At 40.2% G+C, this 25045-nt stretch overlaps 1 protein-coding gene and 1 pseudogene across 2 annotated transcripts; both read right to left on the bottom strand.

Annotated features, from left to right (window-relative positions):
* Positions 1-914: 914 nt before the first annotated feature.
* LOC138198306 (autoimmune regulator-like) lies at positions 915-13098 on the bottom strand. Of its 2 annotated transcripts, XM_069149655.1 has the most exons (17): positions 12569-13098; positions 11166-11340; positions 9728-9973; positions 9025-9210; positions 7566-7685; positions 7192-7325; positions 7048-7092; positions 6894-6933; positions 5913-5993; positions 5666-5794; positions 5380-5519; positions 3992-4060; positions 3563-3696; positions 2726-2843; positions 2550-2624; positions 2214-2357; positions 915-2075 (listed from the first exon to the last, which is right to left on the bottom strand). In XM_069149655.1, exons 1-17 carry the CDS (start codon positions 12710-12712, stop codon positions 1977-1979), a joined length of 2079 nt encoding a protein of 692 aa, XP_069005756.1. In that variant the 5' UTR covers positions 12713-13098; the 3' UTR covers positions 915-1976. The 2 variants fall into 2 exon arrangements, with proteins under 2 accessions (XP_069005756.1, XP_069005757.1); XM_069149656.1 differs by lacking the exon at positions 9025-9210.
* A 1518-nt stretch (positions 13099-14616) lies between these two features.
* Positions 14617-22692, bottom strand: LOC138198307 (extracellular serine/threonine protein kinase FAM20C-like; annotated as a pseudogene).
* Positions 22693-25045: the final 2353 nt, after the last annotated feature.

The raw sequence follows: 25045 nt of genomic DNA, 5'->3' as shown, positions 1-25045 counted from the left end.
TGATGCAGACTTCAGCCTGAAGTCACGCTGCCGCAGTCATGACTCCCGCACGTCTGCTTCGTTGTGTGCGTGACGGACAAACGCCATCCCGTGCATGTTTTCGCGAGAGGCAGAGAAATGGCTGCGCTGTCCACCTCAGCTCAGCTGACGGATGCGCAGGGCGGCTGCGCAGCTCTCCGCACAGATTTACTGCCGGCAACGCTGACAGTGACGTCATCTGACCGCACATACGGTACATGTCAAGCGAACAATAAAGCGTCATAATAATTTAGTCAAGTCCCGTCCCGCTCTGTTTTTCATGTTCCATATTTTTTTCCTGTTTTATTTTGTAGACTCGCCTCTCACCTCGTTTCATACACTTCGCTTCCTGTCCTTGCACGTTTCCCTCCACCGTCTATTGATTAGTTTCCGCTCAGCTGTCATCCACGAGTTTTATCTGTCTGCAGACTGCAAGACGGGGGCGGGACGTGTAGGACGATCCGCGTCCGCTTCTTTCCCGAATAATACCGAAGAACTACGAAGATGTGTCGCTGCGCAGAGGTAAGACTGTTTGGTCAAGTTAACTATATATTTTTTTTAATTGTATTTAAAAACTATTTTAATGCAAAGGTAACTAAAATTGTAAGCATATCGAAGTTGATAATTGATTTATATTGTCGTATGTTGAAATTTGACTGGATAAATGAAGTAAAATTCTGATATTTGTAATTCATTTTAGTTAGGCTGTGACACAAACAAACATTTATTAGCATCCAGCTTTACAAAAAATAAATCTTCGTAGTCTACAGGTTAAGTGTTAGTTTGATAGTTTGCTGTACTTAATAGGAAAAGAGTAGCTAAAATGTGGAGAAGTAAAGTTTGTCTTAAATTGAATGAATGAATGAAATTGTCAGTGCAGAATAAACCAGATCATGAACTGAAAAAAGTTTTTTTTAATGACATATAAATGTAACAATGTTTAAGAGAAATGTTGAAATGTTTTATTTATTTATTTAAAAGTTTTGTTTACTTCCAGCTTCATGTTGGGATGATCGGCCTGTTTGTGTCTCCCAGACCAAAATCAAAGCCACGCCCAGGAGAACCTGCTGTTAAACACGAAGGTAACTGTCATCACAAAGTCAAAACAGTCAAAAGTAAATCTTATAATTTGTCACATACAATCTCTATTTATAACATATTTCTAAGTGATATTTTTTTTTAATTTTTTTTTTTTATATATAAACAAATGTGCAGATCATTGTGAACATTGTCACAGGAAAAAGGGGAAATGCTGACTTGTTTGTATACATTCTTCTCCTGGCCGGGTACAAAACATGCTTGAATGAACTCTTTCTCCAGAATGTATCACACCAACTTGAAAGTTGTCTGTATCTTATTAACAGACATCGACATACAACAGATCAGAGATGATAAGACATCAAATTAATTACTGTAGAGTCACATGGAAATCCTCTTTAGACCTCTTCTGACTTTTAATACATATATTCTATACATATAATGTAAAATCCTCCTCACATGATGTACAAAATTATTGAATAATGACAATTGAATAATGTTGGTTACCTCACGGTACAACATTTTTGAAAAGTACTGATTATATGAAACTTTGGTTATTTTTGATTGCAAAACACACAATGATGGACTATTAATGCACTACGGCAGAGTTACATTAAACTAAACTGTCTTATGGTACGTCCCAACATGACATGTCCAGGATTACACAGTATAGTACTGTGACACATTTTCAAAGTGTAACCTCTATATATAAGCACTTTAATATATCACTTAAATTGTGACGTTGGATAATTTTAGCCTGACTTCAGACAGTCTCCTAATCTCTTTGTTTGGCTAATTTTGAACCAGACACATGGGAGTATGTCCCAAAAATGCACCTGTAAGCCATCACTCTAATGTTCATATTTGTTATTTGTAAGCTTTTCCTATGTTTGAACATTATGAAAACAGAACCCCCTCAATCAGCCAGCAGTCTCTTCATGGATGTTGAAGGCCTTTTCAAATTCTCCATCAAATAACTTCTTCAGTCGATCGCCCATGGCAAGGAATTCAGCATTATTCTAAAAAAAGAACGTAGTCATCATTGCCACGTATTTTCAAAAAAACTACTGATGAGAACCTTTTAGTGCCACATATGAAACAGATAGAAACTGACAACCATGCATGACATCCGAAAACTATTTTTCATAGTTTCTTACCTGGTTGTACTTTTCACAGTTGGTGAAAATGAGCTGGACGTCGGACACAAACTTGCCAACAGTCAGGTATTGTTTCTTACTGAGTTCCTCTGCGACTTTGCCCAGCCACATCGGAGTTATGATGAAAGTGGAGTAGTTTTCAACCTGTGGGTGCCAAACACACATTATGTTTGATTTGCATCCATTTCACATTAAATTATGAAAAGAACTGTCGATAGTGTGATTCCTCCAGTAGCCAGACCTATAACGTTCACTTTAGCTCTATGAATATATGCCATTCTTCAAGACTGGGGAGACAGTGAGCATGTGCACTGAACAGCAGATAAAGAGACTTACATGGAGACTTGGGTCGTTAGTAAATATTTGTTCCTCATCAGCAGTGCACAGAAGCATGAGGAGATACTGGCATTCCTGTAGATGGAAGAACAGACATATGAGTGACAGCGGTGCGACAGAGAGGCAGGCAGTTTAGTGGACAGACATAGAGGTGGAGAAAGATGGAAATTGCTCACTAGCATGTGTTGAGATATTTGTCGGGACATGGCTGCTTCCCTCTCCAGCTCATCAGCGTAGCGGTACTCCTGACAGGTTCTAAATATACAGAACGTGCACATCCATGGTCTGTCATCCCTGCTCGAACACACAGACACAATATATATCAATATGTACAGCATGTATATATACATATATAGATATATACGTGTATATATCTGTATATCTATATATGTAACGTGAGTATTTAGGTCGTATTTTATAACCCCAATCCCAACGTAATTATTAAATTAAATAATTAAGTTAAACTTGTAGAGCATTTTATTTAATTTAGTAGAGCAATTTTTAACTGAATTCCATCTGCTACGAATCCCTCCATTTTTCATAAGAAGAGGGAGGCAGAAATCCTGTAGGAGGCGTGTCTGATACTTTCCATATTATTGGTGACATATTATTGAGTTTATATTGACTTTTCTGTTATAAACACTTCTGTTACTGCTGTAAGGACAATACTTTGTCATATTCAAAATGTAAATATATTCCAAAAAGAACCAATAGGAGCTTTGACGGTATTGATAAAGAACCAGACTGATAAAGAGTACAATACAATTTTAATCATACCCGTCTCTATAGCTGCCTGCTGAAGTCTCAAAAATGTTTTCGTCAAAAAACTGCTAAAAGCAGCATTTTTCTTCAGCTCACCAGAGTGCTGTAAAAAAACGGTTTAAATTTTTTTTTTTTAACTCGTTCTTAATCTAAAAAACAGCTGACAGCGCAAAGAAAATAAATAAAGTAACAACAAAACTCAACATTTATGTCTTATTATGTCTTTCATGTCCTATTCTGGCAGAGCTCACCCCAAAATGTTGTCCTCTACAGGAGGCAGGTGACACGTCGGGTGGAAGGATCGAGGGCAGTGATCACACTCTACCACCTCTCCATCCTCTTCACTTTTACAGATGCAACACTCATCATCATTTTTCTGATCATCCTGCCAAGACACAGAGCACACGACAGCACTTCAGTTCAGACACTTTCATTTTATGTTTTACATTTCTGCAAAGGTCCAATAGACTTTGATAGACAACTGAGAAACAGGTTGCTTGTCTCTACAAACTCAGACTTGTACAGTACAAGTCTGAGCTACAGTAGCTCACTATGAGAGACACAGGTTGTGCACTATTTAAAAGTAGCTTTTTGAATGTAAAATGAATTGTTCAATTTCCAAAGCAGAGCAAAGACCAGTGCAGGATTAAGACGGAAACTGAGTGACGAACGAAACTCACCAGGTCTGTCGGCTTTTTGCTGCAAAGGCTGCAAGGACATAACAGTGAGTGGATCATTAAGACCTTTGCCTGAAAAAGACAAATTAACATTGTTTCATATTTTATTACCTTTGGTATAACATATCTTATGGCTCTCTCATTACCTCCCCGGCTAATTACACTCATTTCTAGAGCTGAAGCAGTTTACTGAAACAACATCCTTTATGCTGTACTTGACTTAGTTACGATCCTTGAGTTACGTCCTGTACCTTAATTCCATACCATTTAAATTCATCATCCATATTGATTTCATGATTCCAAACCCCATTTTTGGTACTATTTATGGCTGGTATTTTTCCTGCAATATCTTCACCATGTATTTACTGTTTTTTTTTCTCTTTATATATTTCTTATGATTGGTAGTGGCAGAGTTTGCCAGTCCACTCTATTATTTAATGTATTTCGGTGGTTAGGGCTTACCATGATTACTCATTAAAAATGTTAGTACACAACAACTGTCGTTTTTGGCTTTTACATTCTTTCTAATTTGTTTAGGGATTAAATAGAAGAACTTAGGGACATATTGTATGTTATTAAATAGTTTATTTCCGTCTCTTTTATTTGTGTTTATTGTTGTTATTTGCTACTTTCTTGCGTTATAGCCTACAGACAAAGTTAACAGTTTGCTGTATTTTAGTTCAAACAAAAATTAATCTTCATTATTATCTCCTGTGTATTTCACATAGTGTCTGTTAGCAGGCAGACAACACATTTCTTTCCCTACTTCAAAGACCAGGAGGTAGACATTGAAGTATTGATGATATACTGTCTGTGCTGGGAGTTTTATTTTGAAAACTGACCGGATTCTCTGTGTGACTTCTGTGTCTGACTTCCTGCCCAGCTGATCTGCTCTGTGCAGCTTAATGTGGTCTCTGTGTACAAAAGATATGACACGTATTTTTATTGAAGTGGAGAGCCGTTTCAGGGACGCCTCTGGTGATTCCACCAAGCATTTTCTAATAAGTCAGTGATCAGCTCCAGTGACCGTCTCGCACTCTGAATGTGACATAGCTGGTTTCGGTAGAATCCATCCTTTAGATGTCAAGCTTTAGTCATGTGCAGCATAAAATCAATCACCTTTACGTGACTTCTTTATGAAAATGTGATTGTATTTGGCTGCACTGTAAACAGATGATGTTGTATTTCTGTTAGCTGATCATGGAGCGTTTGCTCAGTAACTACAGGTGACAGCAAATCGACCAGAATGTAAATCTTTAAAACTGTCAGCCCTCCCTCTCTCTCTCCGAGTACAATCAACAATTCAACAATAAGATATTCAAATTTGATTCAAGATACATATTGTTTGGGATGCCAACGCACAGATGTTGTCATCATGTCATCATGGTTACCTCTATGAGAACACTGAGTGGTTGTCCTTGCCACAGGATGTCTTTCTTCCAGGAGACTCCTGTCTGACCTGATGCCCCATTCACGAAGTCCACTGGGCTCATCCAGCTCGTCTCAGTGCGGATACTCTTCCCACAAGTGCCTGGAGGTGGAAGTGAGTTTAGAGGAGTCACCTCTCTAAATCGAACTGAATACTAAATACCATGTAATTACAGTGTTCGTCAGAGTCGCACCTCTCCAACAGCAAAAACAAAATGCAGAATTGTTTTTTTAGCGAGATATGGCTACCTGATGCAAATCGTTTTTTGTATAATTTCCCAGCTACAGCTCCGCTTGTAACTTCGAACACCATCTTGTTCTTGTCAAGGCCGACTCCAAGCTGCTGCTCAGTCTGTTCCTCCGTCTGTTCTTCTTCATCTGTAATACACACATGCTGTGAATATGATACATAACCAAACCAATTCTATATTATAATTTCTATATTTTGGCATGAATGTACTTCAATCCAGAATACCAGTTTATAAAGAAACAGCACCTGTGGCACTTGCTTTTTCACTTGACGAAACCTGGTCTTCCTGGTTACTCTCTTCACCTTCATCGTCTTCTCCCTCAGACTCTAAAAAAGGAGGATTTTAGCATTTCAAGTCAGCAGTTAAGAAGCACAATCTGCCTGCTTTTTTCTTAAATATGTAAATTTGAAACTCAATTTCATCAACACAAAAATAAATCTAAATCTAAAAGAAAAAGAGATAAGACAGACTGTTCTCACCCAAAAAAAAAGTCTGTTATGGCTGCCTGTAGTCTCATTATTAGTTTTTATTATTTTAATATTTAATGTGAGGTACTGTATCAGACACTTGTTATAGTTTGTAGGGAGGCATTGTCTCTCATAAGTAGGGTGACCAACAAACCACATGTGGGGTGAAGAGTGTGTTTGTGTGGGACAATGTGGAACAATGCTGAGATGTAGTCTAAAATTTGGATATGTTTGTCCAACTTAGAAGATAAACAATAAATTGTTAGACCTTTTTCATGTAAAGGACTAAAGAAATATACCTTATTTGAATGCAGCTTTCCCAACCCCCACTCTAAACTATAAGCATAAACGGAAACTAAAGCTTCACAGTTCTTATGGTCTTATGCGATGCTAGCTTACTACCAGTCTGCTGACCTGTATGATTGGGATTGCTGCAGTCTGCTAAACGTGAGTTATTACAGCTGCTTATCTGACATCGAACACAGCCCCATGATAATAGGCTTCCCTGCTTCCTTCATAGTCTTTGAAAAAAAAGCCATATTTTAAGAAAAGTGTCTGTCCCGCAGACCTTTGGAAAAGTTGAGCCAATCAAAATGTGGGACATCGTTTCAATATGCAGGACGTGGGACAAAGGATAAAAATGCCCTGCAGTCGCACATAAAGTGGGACACTTGGTCACCTTACTCATAAGCCATCCAAAACACCCACTGGGTCTTCCTGTAGTTTCCAAAATCTGAGTTTTGAATCAGTACAACAAACCTGTGGTTAAGTCTTCAGAGGGAAACAAGGATTTCTTGACCTAGCAGGAAGAAAAAAAAGAATATGGTTCAAATCGGAATAACCCAGAAAAAAAAGATACACAGCTGAGTCAGAATTTATTTATTGATGTATTTTCACCAGTTTTTGTTATTACCTTTTTACTTCCATGTCTATAGTTCGCTGCTTCCAGGTGACCTTTCTGCAAGGAATTTAGAAGAACAACAAAAACAGTGAGTGAGGTGATCTAACAAGGCACACAATCATACGGAAAAGCAAGCCAAAACACTTTGCAACAAACCTGTATAAGTTTGCCCAGAGGGATGTCCCTACATCGAATGCTCAACTTCCAGTTCCTGTTGCCCTGCTTCCCTGCAAACCTCTCAAATTCAGAGGGAGTGAACCACTGATTCTTGACCACAATGCATTTCTCTCCTGAAACATTCAGAAGAAGTTGTTAAAATGATGCTTTCACACACTGAAAGTGTTTTACACAGTTTACGTCACTTTTATTTTCCCCATTTGTAACTTTTTCTATCATTTATCCATCATACAGTGGAGCATTTTACTGCACCGCTGTTGGACAAAGTACATATATCCAGACTGCAATGCAACCTTAGTTCCACATATGCAGTCAGTCACTTTAGACATTTGATTTTACTTTGCATGCCGGACCTTTAGCCAGTCTGTCTCTTTTAAGAAATGCTTCCTGGTCTCCACAGGTCACAGGCAGCTGGTACTTGTAGATGGGCCAGGTCCAAAAGTCAGTCTTCTCTCCCTTCTTCAAGGGAGAAGCTGGTAAAATGAAAAAACAAAACAAAACATTCACACTTTTTTCATTAATACATTTGCTGAGTCATACAATCTCCTCATTTGCCACTATGTTGACTCTATTGCATAAAAAGTTGTTTGACATTTAGACTTAGTAACAAACTGCAAAGGAAAAACACAATTTAAGAGTGACAGTCCAGTCTGCATGTGTTTTGTGGAGCTGGAGAAGGTTTCTAACCATCTTCCTTCGGGAATCTTATAAAGGGTACTGCAGAAGTGTGAAGCTGTTGCTATGGCCATCTAGCTCATAAATAAACTAAATCCGTATTCTCGACAGGAAGTCCAACATGTTTCCGGTTGAGGGTGGCCTCTGTCAGAGCTGAACTTTGTCACTGATTCTGTGGTGCAACCCGGCAGAGGTTGGAGACATCAGAATTACTTGTCAGCTCTTTGCAAATGACGTGTTTCTTTAAGTTTCAACAGGCTGCGATGTGTAACTTGCACTGGAGGGGTTTGTAGTTGAGTTTGAAACAGGAGAGTCAGCTCTTCCAAGTCTGAGGCCACGGTTCTCTGCAAGAAAATGGTGGGTTGCTCTCTTCCGGTTGGGAAGAAGTTGCTGCCCAAAGTGTTCATGTATCTTGGTGTCTTGTTTATGAGTAGGGGTAAAATATACTGTGAACTTGAATAATGGAGAGGGAGCCGAAGCCAGAAGGCCAACTTTTTATTTACTTGTTGATCTGTAGTCCAACCATCACCAACGGTCATGGTGGTTGGGTAGTGACCGGAGATCGCCAATACAAGCAGCTGAAAAGACTTTCCTTGGTTTTGAGCAAGCAGCAACCAACAGCAACATAACCCATTGGTTTGTGAACGGCTGTTCTGAAGCCTCGAGCTCAATATTTCGTCCATTGAAATATTGCTATTATTTGGAGCCCAAAGTGACCACATTTGGACGAGCTGTGGAGGAGTGAGGGGTGGATATGACTTGATCTGACTGGGAACCCAAGGACATTACATCCGCCCACCTCGAGCAGAAACCTGACTGCACCACAGGCTTGTCAATCAAACAGACACGCCCCCAAACATACCGCTTTTTGATGTCAAATATCTAATTAGTAATTGTGGTTATTTTCAGATGGACCACCAGAAAACTCATCAGGAGGGACTGTAGTGAATAACATCATTATGACTTTTGGAAAAACTGTATTGACTTTGTTTTTCATTAGAACATTTTAAGGGTATTGCACTTTATGACACTTGGCCTCAATTGTTAGCCCGGGAAGCTCAGTCCACTTTTATACATGGTCTGCTACGGTATTGAGGCTGGGCTTATCCATAGAAACAGGGTAAGGAGCTCAGACACCTGGAGGAAGCTTGCTCCTTCGCTGTGAAAGAAGACAATGGAGGTGGTTTAGACATCTGATCAGGATGCCTCCTGGGTTTCCAGGCACTTCCAGCCAGTTGGAGAAGTAAGGGGAGAGTCTGAATACATTGGACAGATTATATATCCCATCTTGCACGGGAAGGCCTTGGTGTCCTCCAGAAGGACCTGGAGAATGTTACAAGGAGAGGGGAGCATGCTTCAGTGTCTACTTTGTTTCGACTGTTAACAGTCAGTCTACATGGATGGAAAATGGATGGATGGAAGTAGGGCAGGGTATTACTCAAACGTTTCTGATAGCAGTACTTTAACTTCGATACGGTTTCCTAAAATATAATTTTTTTTCTGTACCAATTTAATAAAATCCGTTTTAACAAAAAAGAGACTAACATTACACATTATGGTATAATTTGTTTGGTTTTCATGCAAATAACCACAGGTTATTTTCTGTGATTACATTTTACCGATGTCCGGTAAAAGCCTCACGAATGTGAGGCTATCGGTAGACGCAAGCTCGACGAAGCCTCCAGGTCCCACACAGGAAGTTCATCACACACAACTCAGACAGGTGTATGGCCAAAACTTGGTGTGAAAAGTGCTTACGTAAGTCATGGATTAATGGATAGCAGCAGCACAACTTTCAGGTAATTTATAGTCACTTTGATAAAAGTGAGAGGTGACTTACAGAAACATATTTTCTTGGCCTTTTTCCTCTGAGACAGAGACACCTGGGCTGATGCACCAGGCTGTTCCTCCTCCTCCTCCTCCTCATCCTCATCATCATCATCACCACACATGCTCATGTGTTTCTGTTTCCTCTTCTTTTTTCCTGACTTTGTCGTTGTTTGCTGCTCATCTGCTGAAAGTTCCTTTTTGTTTCTCTCTTCCAGTTCCACCCTCGGAGGCAGTTGTGCATCACAACGGTAAGAACCTGCAGATAAATTAAAAGTCCTAGAATATCAGAAATATTAAGTACAGACAATTCGTAATGTTTAGATCAGCTTTATACTGCTTCCATTGGAATGGAAAGAAGATGGGTATTTTAACTATTTGACCTGCATATTTTTTGGACAGCTCTGGAGGGTGGTTAGTATTTTTGCTATCCCAACCAGTTATCAGTTGTGTCTGTCTGTTTAACTGTTTAGACTTTCCTGCTAACTGCTAAGTAGTTTACTGGTGTTGGGGTTTTTGTTCATAACTTTTTTTTGGCATTCTGCCTTTATCTTGTCAAAACGTAAAGATTGCATTCCTGCAGTTTGCACTATCACCAGATTGCATGCTGACTTGCTAACAAGTTTTTACGCACTCTCAAACACAACACATGATCACTTAGTATCAGGGTTACTCTAAAGGTTTAAAGCACTGCATAGATTTAGTTTGCTGGCCCCCACAGAACCCTGATCTTTACATGATCATGTCTGTTGAACTGCATGAATAGACAGAAAACCCATCATCACGTCAACCATTGGTTTGGTTGAGTGGTATTGCACTTAAAGTCACTTCCATTTTTATATACGCTACATGGACAGGAGCAAATGAGGCAACCTGAATCCACAGATTATCTGTGGCAAGTTCTCCAAGATGCTCGAAGCAGCCTATAGCTTGTACTGAGGAGAAATGGTGCTGTTTTGTCTTTCCACATCGCGTCCAGCAAAGACAGAAGTACTGCGGCAGGAAATCTGTTCTCATCCACAGAGATGGTGAGAAGAGTGCCATCATTTATTTATAGCTATAGTTTGGGAGTGGACATTAGACTTCTGTGAACATGTGTGAACACCATGCAGCAGAGTTTTATAAACCGGAACCAACGATAAAGTATATGCAGTGTTCAGTTTGGATAACTATTACATATTGTTTTTGGCTGGACCCCTACAATGGGGGCCGCTCTATACATGTGAATTTATCAGTTATACAACTTTTCGGTCGAATTATGCAACTTCGTTTGCCTTTCAAGTTAAAAGCCCTCTCGTATTTCACATACGGTCCAGCCATGTACTATGTTTTGACAGTCTTGTTTTTCAATTCATTTGTCAGGGATCATGTAGAAACAACAACAAAAATCATAAACATAGCAAGCAGAATCACAATCATTTGACACCATGATGACCGTAAAAATGTCGCACCGTCCATGAGGCTGTTGCGTAGTTCTCTCAGTTTGGGGTACTTGTTCAAGATAGTCTCCTTGAAGACACATGTCCAGAACACGGTGATGTGCTGCGATTTCTCTTTCTCCAGCCAGTCTAGGATTTCATAAAGGGCTCTCTTGATGTTTTCTTTACTCTTCATACGGCTCACCTTCTGCACACACAAAAGTATGGAGATTATAGATCATATTATTGGAAGATATGACCCATGACTAAACCTAGATATGTTAATGCTGCTTCACTTCTGATGTCTTTGTCTTGGTTAGTAAAGTATTATCACTGAGAAATTCTGGATTTCTGGAAGAGGCTGTGGGTTGATTATGGCAGTTGTAGCTATCTTGCTTTGATTAAATGGGACAATTTATTTATTGAAAACTGCAATATGAGTAATGTTGGCTCAGTGAGAGATTTATAATGTTTTCTTTGTTGTTTATTGACGTAGCATGGAGTTGTAAAAAATACAATCATAAGTTATTTTCAAACAAAAGAACATGATGTGCCGACAATAAACATGAATAGCTCATACAAATAGTTTACTAATTTACAAGCAAGTCACTATTTCGCTATTTAACGACATACAAAATGCATTGAGAGGAGAAAAATGGGGTCAATAGGGGCGCATGACTTGTGATGTCCTGACCAGGAACACTATCACTGTTCAGCAGCACCTGTAATTTACAAGCCATGCTTATTGTACCACAAATATTCTCCCCATTGTCATGACGCAGAGTGAGACATGTTTTGCAGTGTAGATTTTAAAAGAGCGTGAGAGTGTTTTGAATGGAGACCTAGACTCCTCAAACTAGGTGGCGTTGTCAGGCAACCTTTTAATTTCTATTTATTTCATTTTATAGCTTTTAGTCTGCTGAAATTATTTCTATTTTAAACCCCCTCCCTACTGGGCTGACACCTTAATGTTATAATGTGCATACTTTAATATTGTGTTGGCATAATTCTTACTCTTATAGTCTACCTCAGGGTGCAAGTATGGAGGTATGCATAGATTAAGTGAAGTATAGTTATGTATAAGTATGGACATGTGGGGGGCAGGGATATGCCGTGTTTGTACTTGCCTGACAAATGTAATTTGCATATCAGTTTCATGCATGTCTATCTCCTTTTTTAATTTCATATGTTTCACTCGATGTAACTTGTTTGTTTTAAGTATATTTTACTAATAGATAGGGAGAAGTCAAACTAAGAATTCGACTGCATTGGTGACTTGTTCCTGTATGACGATAAAGCCTTTATGTAGTACTGTGGGGCGCTGCCGTCGTTCATTTCCCGCTCTCACACCAGCGCCCACTCAAACAGGACCCGGATGAGCAGATGAGCAGATGAGCGTGACGAGTAATAACAAATGCAAAACTGGGGTGTCTTACCTTGTATCTGTCCTCCGGGACCAGGTTGTGGTCCCTGAGCTGACTGAGGAAGGTGTGCGGGTTCTCCATGCAGGACAGCTCTGTTTTTTTGCAGTGGAGAAACCGCAACAGTTCATCCGGATTGAAGAAATCCAGCGGGTCCATCAGGTTAATCGGCGGTCAGTACAGTTTCTTCACTGCACTTTACTGAGAAAAAACGTCTTCAAAGTGATCAGGCTAAATGGTCACCACGTAGCCATTAAGATAAAACAGTGCAAAAACCTTAAGAGTGCCCCTTCTTCTATTCCACCATGCAGCAATTCTCAAACTCCTGAACAAGTCCCTCCTCCGCAGTTTGGACATCAAACGCGCACAATCTATTATAAGCAACACAGTTTATGTTAAAAAAAAAAAAAAAAATCTCAACATTAAACGAAGGTCAGATTTAAATAAATCTTCCCTGACTGATCAGCTTCCTTTGGAGAACTGCCCATATTCGCACGGTTCCTCCTACCAGAGTCTCTGCGGTGGCGTTTGGAAAGTGAAACTGTTTTCTGTCCACGAGACCTCTCCCTGCTCACGAGAACTTCAGGGAATCTCGCGGGAGCGCGCACAACACCAGGACTGCGAACTGTTGTTTACCCTGTGATGTAATAACATAATTATTAATAATAATAATTATAAAAACAATTTACCTGGCGCTTTCAAACATACTCGAAGACAACCATCAAACCAACACAATTAAACTGCACATCACACGTAATTACTCACATATAAAAGAAGAGTAAAACAATGAGAATCGCTCTAAAGAGGTGCATTTAATTTTAGGGTTGAGTTTTGAGTGTGGAGTGGAGTTGAAAAGTGTGCATTTGATGTGGAGAAGGTTTGGTGGGAATGCTGCCTTGTCTGTGCTCCTTTTTAAGTTCCCTTTGTACCCTCCTCAGCTCCTTTCTGTCCCCAGATCTCTTCTTTTCATCGAGCAGGGCCTTCAGCTCAGAGGTCACCCAGGGTTTGTTGTCAGAGAAATTGTGTGGTAGGCACAGTGTCCTCCACATAAAACCGAATACAGCAAGTCAAACTGTGTTTGTCCTCCACACGGGGCTGACATAACACGTCCCAGTCAGTTGTAGCGGTTATTCCCCACAGTTATGCAAAGATGTGGAGCGCTGTGATCTGAGCAACCCTGCAGGGAGGGGGTGGAGATCTGTATGTGTCCTAATTGTTTGCCTACAGTAAGTCCATTGTTTATTTTGCCCGTGGTGTGGCGTTTAACATACAGAGTGAAGGAGGGGGAAGTGGAGGCCATTCACAAAGTTAAACAATCAGAACCAAACTTTTTTTTTTTTATTTGAACTGCTTAACTGTGTCCAGACGAATCACAGGCAAACACATTTCACAATTGAGGATACTCATCTAAATGACCGTCTCACGGTTTAGACTCGACACACAATACATTCAACTGAGTCATTTTGTTCATGTTTGTTCATGGGAAACTTAAGATCTGCAAACATGTTGCATCTGTATTATTACTTCTTTTCAGTGTAACTGAGGGTGACGACTCAACTGTCTTCTTTTTTCTTCATATCAACCGTCCGAAACCAACTTTGGCCTTTAAGGCAATCATGAACAATTTTCTCATGCAGCCTGCAAATTACAAATTTATTTTGAGACTAAATTTGAGACATAAACTCTGTAACAGAAGTGTACTTTCCTGTGAAAAGACCAAAATAAATCTAGATTGAGGTCCGTCAGCCAAAAATAATGTTTATGTTATGTGAAATTACATTTCATTCAAATGTAATACATTGTACACAAAATGTATTCTACATCTGAAATAATATTTTGAATAACTTAACCAATATATTCTTTGATTTGCTCAATTGTAATTTGATTACTTTGCAGAAATGATTTTCAAAAAGATAAAGCATCCATATGCTTATCTTGGGAAAAGAGTTTTGGTGTTCCAAAACAAAGAAAGTGCAGATCAAACCTGGCCCCACGGCCCCCAACTTGAGCGGCTCCGCTCCGTAATACATAATTGTTACATAATGTATTGTTTTTCATTTCCCTCAGTCAGGTTGTTGGTCATAGTCTCGATCATATTTCTCCACATCATTGTAAATGACATCCTTGTGCTTTTCCTGACAGGTCTGCACCACCTGCAGGACGGTTTCAAGCCGTGGGTCCAAAGCAGACAGGTGTGAATCAGAGAGGAGCGGCGCCACACCTGCCAGAGGATCCTGAGCCAAAGATTCCCGCATCATGTCACTCAGACGAAACTCAGGGAGGGACAAGAGGCGTAAGCGGAGGAGGGTGGAGCGACGGATCCTACGGAGGTAGATGGAACAGGAGGGACAGGGAAAATATTTTCAAAAAAGGAAGTAGTGAGAAGAATCTTGAACAACTGAAACCCACATTTTGCAAAAGACTTTAAGTTTCAGAATTCTTTATGGATCCTTTCATTGTGTGCACTAAAATGTATGCAGCTCTATTATTTTCTTGAATGACATGGTCTAGGCACTGCTGCAGGGGAGCGAGAATAGATGGCTCATCCTGAGAGTGACGGCCAAACCTGGAAAGCATAACAACAACAGTTTAAAGTAACATGAATGAAATGTTATCACAAGGATTGACACCAGGGTGAGAAATTAAAAGTAACAGCACAAAATTATAGCCGGCCTGGGCCAAGACGAGCTGAGAGATGTTCGTGGTACTCACGCCCGTCCGTTATCAAGGTGCAGCAGAAACATCTCATTGCCAAATTTCTCAAACGTCTCATAGTGATGTCTGTCCATGTTGCCTTTAAGTTAAAAAAATATATATTTGATGTTTCACTCGTGTATCATTAGTCTCTTACTATAAGAGGGACTATAAAAAGAACACATACGCAGTTTATATCAAATTCTACTGAAAGCATCCTGAGTGCATTTAAATGGGAGATAATTCTCTTATTTACTTATTTTGTAGTTTGTTGAAATTCTGTTGTGACTGAGTATTTTGCTGTCAAGTCATAAAAAGAGGAAAGTGATGACACACAAGTGAGTGACCTCCATTAAGTTTCAAACCAACTGACTCATGAGGAAGTCCAAGACAGCCATGTCTATGAGATCCACCAGTCTGGTGCCGTGGTTGTACGGAGGCGTCTGTTTCACTGTGTCACAGTAGGCCGGGTCCTTCTCCCACCTGGGAACAACAGACCAGTGGCATTCACTCACACAAGTTGAAGAACAAGGATCTTAGACTCACTGCTAACAGTTTGTTTTTTTGTTTCTAAATTGATGTTTCTGAGGCCCAAGTCAAGATCATTTTCTTTTTTTGTTGCTTCATTTTATAATTCAGGTTGACTCAGGTGTCTACAGTTTGAAACTAAGTAGAGTGCAGATACTGTGCATATACATTCTGCGTCAGTGTCTTTTGGCACAACCTCCATTTCAACCTGCAAGCTCAAATGAGATCAAACTGGTGAGGTTGCCACAGGAAATTTATCAATCAAAATAGAACTAAATCTGAATGGTGCCCAGAAATGGCACAGTGACAGCATCATTTGCTGCCAAGTTATTTTTGAAACATTAAATCCTCTCTGCAGGCTTCAGGACCAGCACCTTGAACAGCAATGTTAGTACAGTGAGCGGAGTGTAAAATAAAAATCCATCACCAGGTGGGTGGTCTGCAGTCTCTACTGTGACTTAATACAATCTAAATTATGAGTAGGAGCAGGGGGAAAAAAATGTACTCATCATCTTTAAAGATATACACATGAACAGCCTGTTGTTGTTGTTGTATATAATTTTGTCTTTTAACTGCAGACTTCCTCGTTTTTGTGATTTATGTTACGAAGCTCTTGCAACACAGCAGATTCCCTTTGGGACTCATAAAGAACACTTTCTATCTCGCCACCTTTGCCACTCATGTTGCAGTTCTTCGTTTAGACCACTGGAGGCCACTAAGCCCTCATGAGTCTGCATGCACTCATCAAAAGCTCCACGAGGTCAGAGACACAACACAAATATTTGAACTGTTTCTTGTTCTGTCAATGGCTTCTAAAATAATAATAATAATAATAATAATAATAATAATGTTATGAGGTAAGATTTAACATAGTTTTATTACATGGCTGGTTATTTGTATTTCATAGAGCAGGGGCTCAGATTATTAATGCCTATATTTGTACTCGTAAAAAGAAAAATCTAATAAAAGGCTTTAACACTTAAACCACTGCCAAGGTTTCAAAGTGGGCCACTCTACTGAGACAGCCATCCCTGAGATAACAGAAGGGCTCCGTCCTGCTAAAGCAAACTCCCTCTTCTCTGTCCTCATACTAGACCTGTCTGTTGCATTTTAACCACCAGGTGCTTCTCTGCACCCTCAGATGTTTGGGTGTCTCAGGCTCTGAACTCTCTTTGGCCAAGTTCAGACTGCTAGCTCAAATCTGATTTCTGTCATATCCAGATTGTATACAGATTGATTTTTAAAAGTCTGAACAGCAAACAACCACATGAAATGCAACTTTTTGCAATCCAGATCCAAACCACGTTTGGAGGTGGTTTGAAATGTGATTCCAATTAGATTTCTACGAATGCGTCTCAGTTTGCTGGCTCAGATCGGATTTCTTGCATCACTCATTGCGAGTGACAACGTCATTTTCAGAGAGACAGATTGAGCAGAATCTCAAGCACTCTGCTTGTGGCTGCAAAGACTCTGCTAACAGAAAGTGTAGTTGTTGGCGCTGTGGAGGGCAATGGTAACAAAACTCTGTGGACAGAGGCCGAAATACACGTCTGCAGCCACTTCCGTGTTGGAAAGCCGTGTCATCAGCGTAGCTGCACGTACATCATCACCACAGCAACCCATGCAGATAGCTTGGTGATGTCCAGACACCCCACTCCAATCTCCTCACTTGCAAATAGCAGTGCGGACAGTCTATCCTAAAGATCTGATTTGAGAAACAAATTGGATTTGCTTGCAGTCTGAACAAAGCCTTTGTTTGGATCCATTTGATGGGTTTTTCCCACCAGGCAACACAGAAAGGAGCCTGACGATAGGAGAACCACAAGGCTCAATAGTGGGCCTCCTCCTCTTTTTACTCTGGTGATGGCTGCATGCTTTAAAACTTCTCCTACCACTAGTGTGTCTAGGGGAACAGTTATTCTTGTCACTTCCCCCACATTTGACACTCAGGTGGGCGCTTGCCAGGCTGAGATCTTGGAATGGTTTTCAAAGCACCACGTAAAATTCGACAAGACTAGCACATTTTCCTCCTAAGAAAAGGGTCCCCTCGCTGAGACCTGTCCATCTCTACTGACAATACTGTGATGGTGGCAACTCTTACAGCGAGGAACCTGTGAGTGACCCTGGATGATTGCAACGGTAGCTCGCTCTTGACAATCTTACAATCTTACAACATAAGGACGATTCACTCCTTCAATCCTTCCAAGGTTTCCTCATTTCTGTTCACTGTGCTGGTTCCCTTCTTGCATCAAATGCTCCTTCCTATCTCCAACCAAGCTATGGTCAAACCCAATTCTCCAGCCAAAACATTGTGCTCCTCTGCCTTTGGATGTTTAGCCATCCCAATGTAATGTAAATTTGAGTTTTAAGTGCACATAATTGAACCATGGACATGACCGACTAGGTTTGTTTGCACAGTGTACCCACTTTGCCAGCTTGGTGCGGCTGTAGGATCTCCTCCATGGTGACCTCCAGGACCTGCGGGGAGCAAGGGTGAGGTCAGGTAGCATGGCAGCCAGGGAAACCTCCAGTAAATGTGGCTGACCTCACACCGGGTGCTCGGTTGAGCAGTAGTATTCACACTGGCCATAGAAACACACGTTACCGGCTGGACAGAGTCCGAGAAACGACAAATAAATTAGGGCGTACAATATATGCTGTTCTTTTGAGGAAATTATAGATTTTGTCTTGTGAATATACAGGACGCATGATACTCACACACATGCATGCACATACATACCAGGGGAAGTGAAGAAGGTCCTAGACAGCTTGTGGTCGGTGGTAATCTCTCTGATCTCTGAGGTGACATTGATGAGTCGACCGACCACTGGGGGGATCCTACTAAAGCCCAGCAATCTGAGTTGACAAAAGAGAGAAAGATGGGAACAGACACAAATATTAATGAAAGAAAAGTCAGGGGAAAAAGACAGAAGGTGGCAGCAAGAAAAAGTGAGTTTGTTTTATTTATTTTTTTATTTTTTTTATTTTACGAGAACGTGCCGATCATATTTACACTTTTAGACAGGGCTTGTCCAAGGGCACCAGAGTGGTGTTGATGAGAGAGATCAAAGCACTGATTTTTCTTTCTTTTTTTTTTTTTATCCCTTGAAACATGTAGAGTAGTAAACCCTCTTAAATGAATGATTCCCACACTCTAAGGGTCACCTGTTGGTTGCAGAATAGTGTATCCACCTCCTTCCTGGTGACAGAGTGTGTAATCGTGTACCTGTCGAGGTGAAAGGCACTGATCTCTGCGTTGTGTCTTTCAAAGTCTGAGAAGTAGAAGAGGTTTAAGTCCGTCTCTGCATGTCTGGATTGTCTGTGCAACAAAAACACACATGTACACATGTTTTATAATACCTCTTATTGTGATTTACCAGTCAGGGTAACAAAACCAGAACAAAACAAACGGTGTCAGATAGAATGTTTTCAGTCAGTCACCACGGTGACATCTTACTTCATGGGTTTGAGCAGAGCTTCACCATAATTTGGGAATGATAATAGCAATTTCAGCTGGGTACCTCCAGTCTTCTGAACTAATAGAGAGTACATTAATAACACAAAAAGATAGAAAAGATCACTACTCATACACTTGCTGTGTATAATATTTAGAGGCCATAATAAAAAAAACACATCACACACATGATTATTACAAAAATAATTAGATGATGTTACTGTTAGTACTGCTTTGAGTTTTTCTCAAATTGCATTACACCTGTTCATCCACATGGTGGCTTGTTCCATAGTAAAATCACCAAATGCCACTGGAACCTCCATTTTGCAAATTACTGCAATAAGACTGCAATAAAACCTGCATAAATTACTTAGTAATGAAAATTGATTAGTTTAATGGCAGCATTTTAGGCCTCATTTGTGGATTATTTTTTTTTTAGTCCATACTCATTGTTAATGTAAATTCTATGAATATATCTGGCTACCTTGAAACAAGTTTGCACTGCAGCTCATAGACAAGTAGATTTGATTAATTTAACCTCTGCTGAGATCTGTATATTGTGAAGGATTTTTTTTATTTCATCCTGGGTGAGTACAAAAAAAAAAAAACGTGTTCACACTCTTTCAAATGAACAAGTTCAAATAAAGTTGAACAGACTTTCAGGAAAATAATTTGATTTAATTTGTTGTATGCCATGCTTGTATGAGCAAGTCTAGAAGATAAATCAAAACATAAATTCTGAGATATAAACCAAATCCTGCCATATTTATTCATTTTTCCAATTATTTTCTGATTAAAAGAAAAATTTTGCCAAATGTGCGCGTTTAAAGATCTACTGTATACACTGTGGTGAGAGGAGTGTTAAACATGAAAAAGAAGGGATGACACAGATAGAAAAAAAATCAGCCTGTAGCTGAGATTAGTGCTTAATCTGCACTGTGTAACACAAATCTCAATACATTATTCATTCTGCAGCGTGCTGAAGATGGCGTGTCTGAGATGAGCAAACAAAATGAGCATGTGTGCGTGTGTGTGGATGCAAGTGAGGTGGTGTGAATGCATGTGTGTATGTATGTGTTCGTACAGTATCCATATGGCACTCATGCAGATGGGTCACTTTCTATTAGTACGTGTCTGCTGTGTGTGTGTTGGTGTTGAGATTGTACTGACATAGTTTGTGGTAGGATTATATTTTGACCCTAAAAAATATCACATTAGCAGCAAGTTGGAGATGTTTAATTATCTGAATGTCTCTGAGCTTCTACTTATTTGCCTGCAGTTTTAAATAATTACATTTCATTTTGTATTTTGTGCTTATAGACATCAGTGTGTGTCAGAATGTGTATGTACTAATACTAGCACCCAATACATCAATTTATAGTCTGCATACTTCCTTGCTGTTGGCTTTAACACCTCGCTCACACAACTGAATCCTCCTGGGTTTCATAAATATGTTTTGTAATGTCATTTCCATCCATCAGTGTTTTCATATAAAGATACATCATCTTTGATGTGTGTCTTGAAGTGACTGTGAGGATGTGTTTGTAAAAAATGTTTTGTTCACTGTTCTAAATATGAGCTTCTGCACAGTCTATTGTACTCACTCAGTGAAAACATCAGTGAATACTCTGTCTTGCCTCTGGCCCTCTCACACACTAGCTTGTTTGTATTAACGGATTAGAGTTAAAATGAGAAAGCAGCATGGTTATGACTTTGTAACTGTGTCAAGAGGAATATGAATGTACATACTTAAGCAAAGCCCCAGCACTACTGAGACAATCGGGGTAATGATAAAGTCAGGTTTTTTTTAATTTAAAAAGCAGTGCAGCCCTCTGAAGGGACTTATTTTTCGACACAAATGAAAAGCAATTCTACCCGGCTGACACTTCAGGATGCAGTTTTTAGGAACAGAAAGATCAAATGGAGAGTAATTAAATTGCTGGTAATCCTCCACCTTCCTCACCGTGCACCATCTAATCGTTCTGCTTTGTTTTGGATATTTTTCCCCGGCCCTGTCCTTTCTCCTTTCTGTCATCTGAAATCTTAGCCCCGCCTCCCTCCCCCTTATTTCCTCACCAGCACCAAGGATACGCTGTGTTGCCAAATAGTGAGTCAGCTGGGCCAGGTTGGGGTCTTTCCTGTTGTACAGCTCCCAGCGAGAGATGCCCAGGTGGAACCGCAGCCAGGGAGGGTGGGTCTCCACGTTGCTTGTCCAAAAAACTTTGTCGTAGCCTTCCTCCTCCTCCTCACTGTCACTCTGCCTGAGAGGATGTGCAGGTGATCAGTGTTGTTGAAATGTAATAGGTTACAGATTACCAGTTACTCTGTTAAAAATTTACAATGTAATATAACTATCTTCTGATTGTTTTGATAACTTTTCCAACAAATGTTTTAAACTAGACCATGAAGTCGAAAAGTCCTAAAAAATAAATGTAAACTAGTCAGTGAAAACTGACAAAGAGTTATTTTGACAATGTCATCTGTTTTAGAGCTATAAACCAAAGTGGCAATCCTGCAGTGTTTGAGACAAAAAAAAAAACAAAAAAAAAGGCACGGTGGTGTTAGAGGAAAAGTCAGGCCTCATCCTCTGGGCAACATGAACGTCTGCATACTAGTTCTTCAACATCCATCCTGTAGCGATATTTCATGGCTAAAAATAATCGAATGATCTCATCTTTAAAGCCAATGTTCACACTTATATTCAAGATTACAAGAAATTGGACCACTGGAGCTGGGTGCTTCTGAAACTCCTCAGCCTCATGTGGAACTCATCTTTCAGAAACCAGTGTTAATTAATCCAGAGGACATTCATTAAAAGATGCAGCACAGAGGATAGTTTCTTTTCCTCAGAGGACTTCTTGTTTGTACTTTATTGATATTTTTTCACCATGTCTTTCACTTACCACAGACCATCAATGGAGATGGTGTCTTCCTCCTCCTTTTCCTCACTTCCTGTTTTCTTTTTATAACTTCTTATGTCCTTTTCATTTTCATTTTTCTTCAACGTCAGCAACAAATCATCTTCTTGCAGCTCTGGGCGTGGCAGGTTGTACAGCAGATGCTTGAACAGCACCTCCAGCTTTGAATGATCCTTGACTTTTTGAATCTCTTTTCCAGCTCCAGTCAGATTCTTTGCTTTCTCAGTGGCTTCACCGAATGAGCCTTTTTCTTCATGATGTAACTTGTTGGCAGGAAGTTCTTCACTCCGTGGGCTCGTTTGCAGTTTATTTGAGGAAGAGGTAGCAGAAGAAGAGGAGGAGTGGGAGACAGACTGATGATGATGCGGAGTATCTGTTCTTGGAATGGAGGAAGAAGAAGAGGTAGAAGAGGAGGTGGGAGGGACACAGGCGGTCTGGAGGACTGAGAGGCAAAAGAGGGCCAGAAGGACGTGGAGAGCGAGGGACACACAAGCCAGACCCAGATAGATGGAGCGAGTGGTTTGAAACAGGTTCCGTCTCATCATGCTGGAAGAATGAAAGGGAAAAACAGACCATGGAGTCCGGCCAGCACTTCAGACCTGAACATGATGAAACATTTTCTGCTCAGAGAACTACACATACTGTATTCAAATTGGAAAAACACCACTGAATCCAGTGAAGGCCATGTCTGGTTTTTTTTCCACTTTGAATATAACATAACACATAACATGGCACAACCAAGAGTGTACTAACTGGTCACAGCTAGCAGTTCTCAGACATGGCAGCAATTTGAGCTAAATGCTAACGCCAGCATGTGAACTATTTTGAATATATGTCCAGACATTTTACTCAAACACAAATGTCAACCTTGTGGTGGTGCAAAAGAAAAAAAAATCAGGGATCACCAGCGTCATTAAAATACATGATTTTGGAACTACAATTTTTGACCCATAACAGTCAAACATTGCCTCAAACCATCTCAAGCTGTTTTCAGTGTTGAGTATAGGAGCCAGTATAGGGTCATTTAGTTCACTGAATATCTGCATGGTTGTATAACAATCTAACAAGCAGACACCTTTCACAAAACCCGGTAAAGCAAATGTTGTTACCACGTATACTTCCACAATAATATCCTACTTTTAAAGAAATTCAGCAGCAGTTGTATAGTCGTCTCAAAGCCGTTAAACCTGTGCTTTGGGCTCCTCAGTTTAACCATAAATTAAAGCACATTTCCGCTCCACTCATCCCTCAGTAAACTCGATAAGGGTGGAACAATATCCCGACAAACCCCAACTGCAGATTTTCTGAGGACAAACAGTTTCCCACCATTATCATATAGTACGTAATATATACTATATATAAGAATCCATACAGTATTTACTCGTATAAAGCAATTACTGCCAGACAGACTGGCGGAGAGTCAGACAGGCATTCATTCACGCTGCCCAAGTTAAGCAACAAACTCTCAGATCATCATTTCCATCAAATCCTCAAAGAAAGAAAAGCTCACTAAGAAAATCAATACATTATTGAACAATTTTCTGCTCCCAAATTCCCTCTGAGGGGCAGCAGGCTGGGGGAATTACTTACATCTCTTTTCTTTCAAGACCTTGTTTCTTCCCCCTCTCTCTCTCTATTCCTCTCCTTTACTTATGTCAATGAGATGGAAATTCAGAGTTATTTTCTGTCCTGCTCTTTCCCAGGGAGATTGCATTTGTGTGCTTGCTTGTTAACACGTGGTCCCTGCAGTGCAAGCAGAAGTTAGAAGGCTGGCATGTTACGGTGACCTGTGTCTGCGTGACCCACTCACAATACACTGCCAAATGATCTTTTAGTCTGCCTGGATCAATGCAGGTTGGTGGTGCTAAACAGGAGTCTAGTGCACAGGGCTGGCAGAGTATCAGCAACACATGATATTAATCTTAAAGCTATAGTGCGTCACTTTAATAGGTGATTTTGAGGATACGTTACATTTAAGCCTTTTCCAAACGAGTTCATACAATGCTTATTCAAGTTATCACCATAAGATGAATCTCTCAGTATTTCACAGTGTACTTAGTTTTCAAATCTGGTGTCTGTTGAGTCACTCCTGCATGGCCCGATGAATGCATACTCATCAAGCTTTATGGGCAGAGAATATGTACTTGAGACTTCTGCCAGTCAAGTCAGCTAACTACTGGTTAGCCCTATGCTAACTCACAGGGGGGGGTGAAATAATGCAATGGTGCAGCTCTTCTATACTTTTCCATTTTTGAAACTCTAGGTTTTCTCCATCCAACCACCTCTGACCTCTCCCTCTGCAGACTTCACCCCCTTTGCACTTTGTCACATTACCATTTTTGACCCATCTTGTCACGGTGCATGACACATATGGTATCTTGTGCGTTTGTCTATAAGGACACCTGGTTCATCTTTCTCTGATACCAGCGGCTGCGACATAACAACAGTATTTGATGCCCTAGGATTGAAACCTGAGTAGGCATATTAATGTTTACCTTACAGACATGATGGTGGTGTTAGTCATAAATGTGGTAAATATGCCCTAAAATATGGAACTACTCCTTTATCCCCTTCTGGTCCACATTTGTTATTCTCTTCCTCTTTTTCCTTTTTAATCGTGTCGTCGGCCCTTCATCCCTCATGTCCACGGTGTCTCTTTCATTTTCACATCCAATAATTTCTGTCTCTGGTTCTGACTTTTCGAGATGTCAGTTAATGTGGTTTGTGTTCATTTTGTGCATCATTAAGATTATTATGCACAATGGTTTACCTCAACTCTCAATCAAAATGGAAGAGACAGCAGTGAGCAAGATCGTCACAAACAATTTGATTCTGGCAGTGCTTTACAGAGCACACACACACACACGCACACACACACACACGCACACGCACACGCAC

The sequence above is a fragment of the Embiotoca jacksoni genome, unplaced genomic scaffold (assembly GCF_022577435.1).
Source record: "Embiotoca jacksoni isolate LCO1_2020_lvr unplaced genomic scaffold, fEmbJac1.0.p SCAF_15, whole genome shotgun sequence".
In the NCBI taxonomy this organism is placed as follows: domain Eukaryota; kingdom Metazoa; phylum Chordata; class Actinopteri; family Embiotocidae; genus Embiotoca; species Embiotoca jacksoni.
Note: the sequence above shows the minus strand (reverse complement) of the source record. Positions and strands in the feature narration are given on the sequence as shown.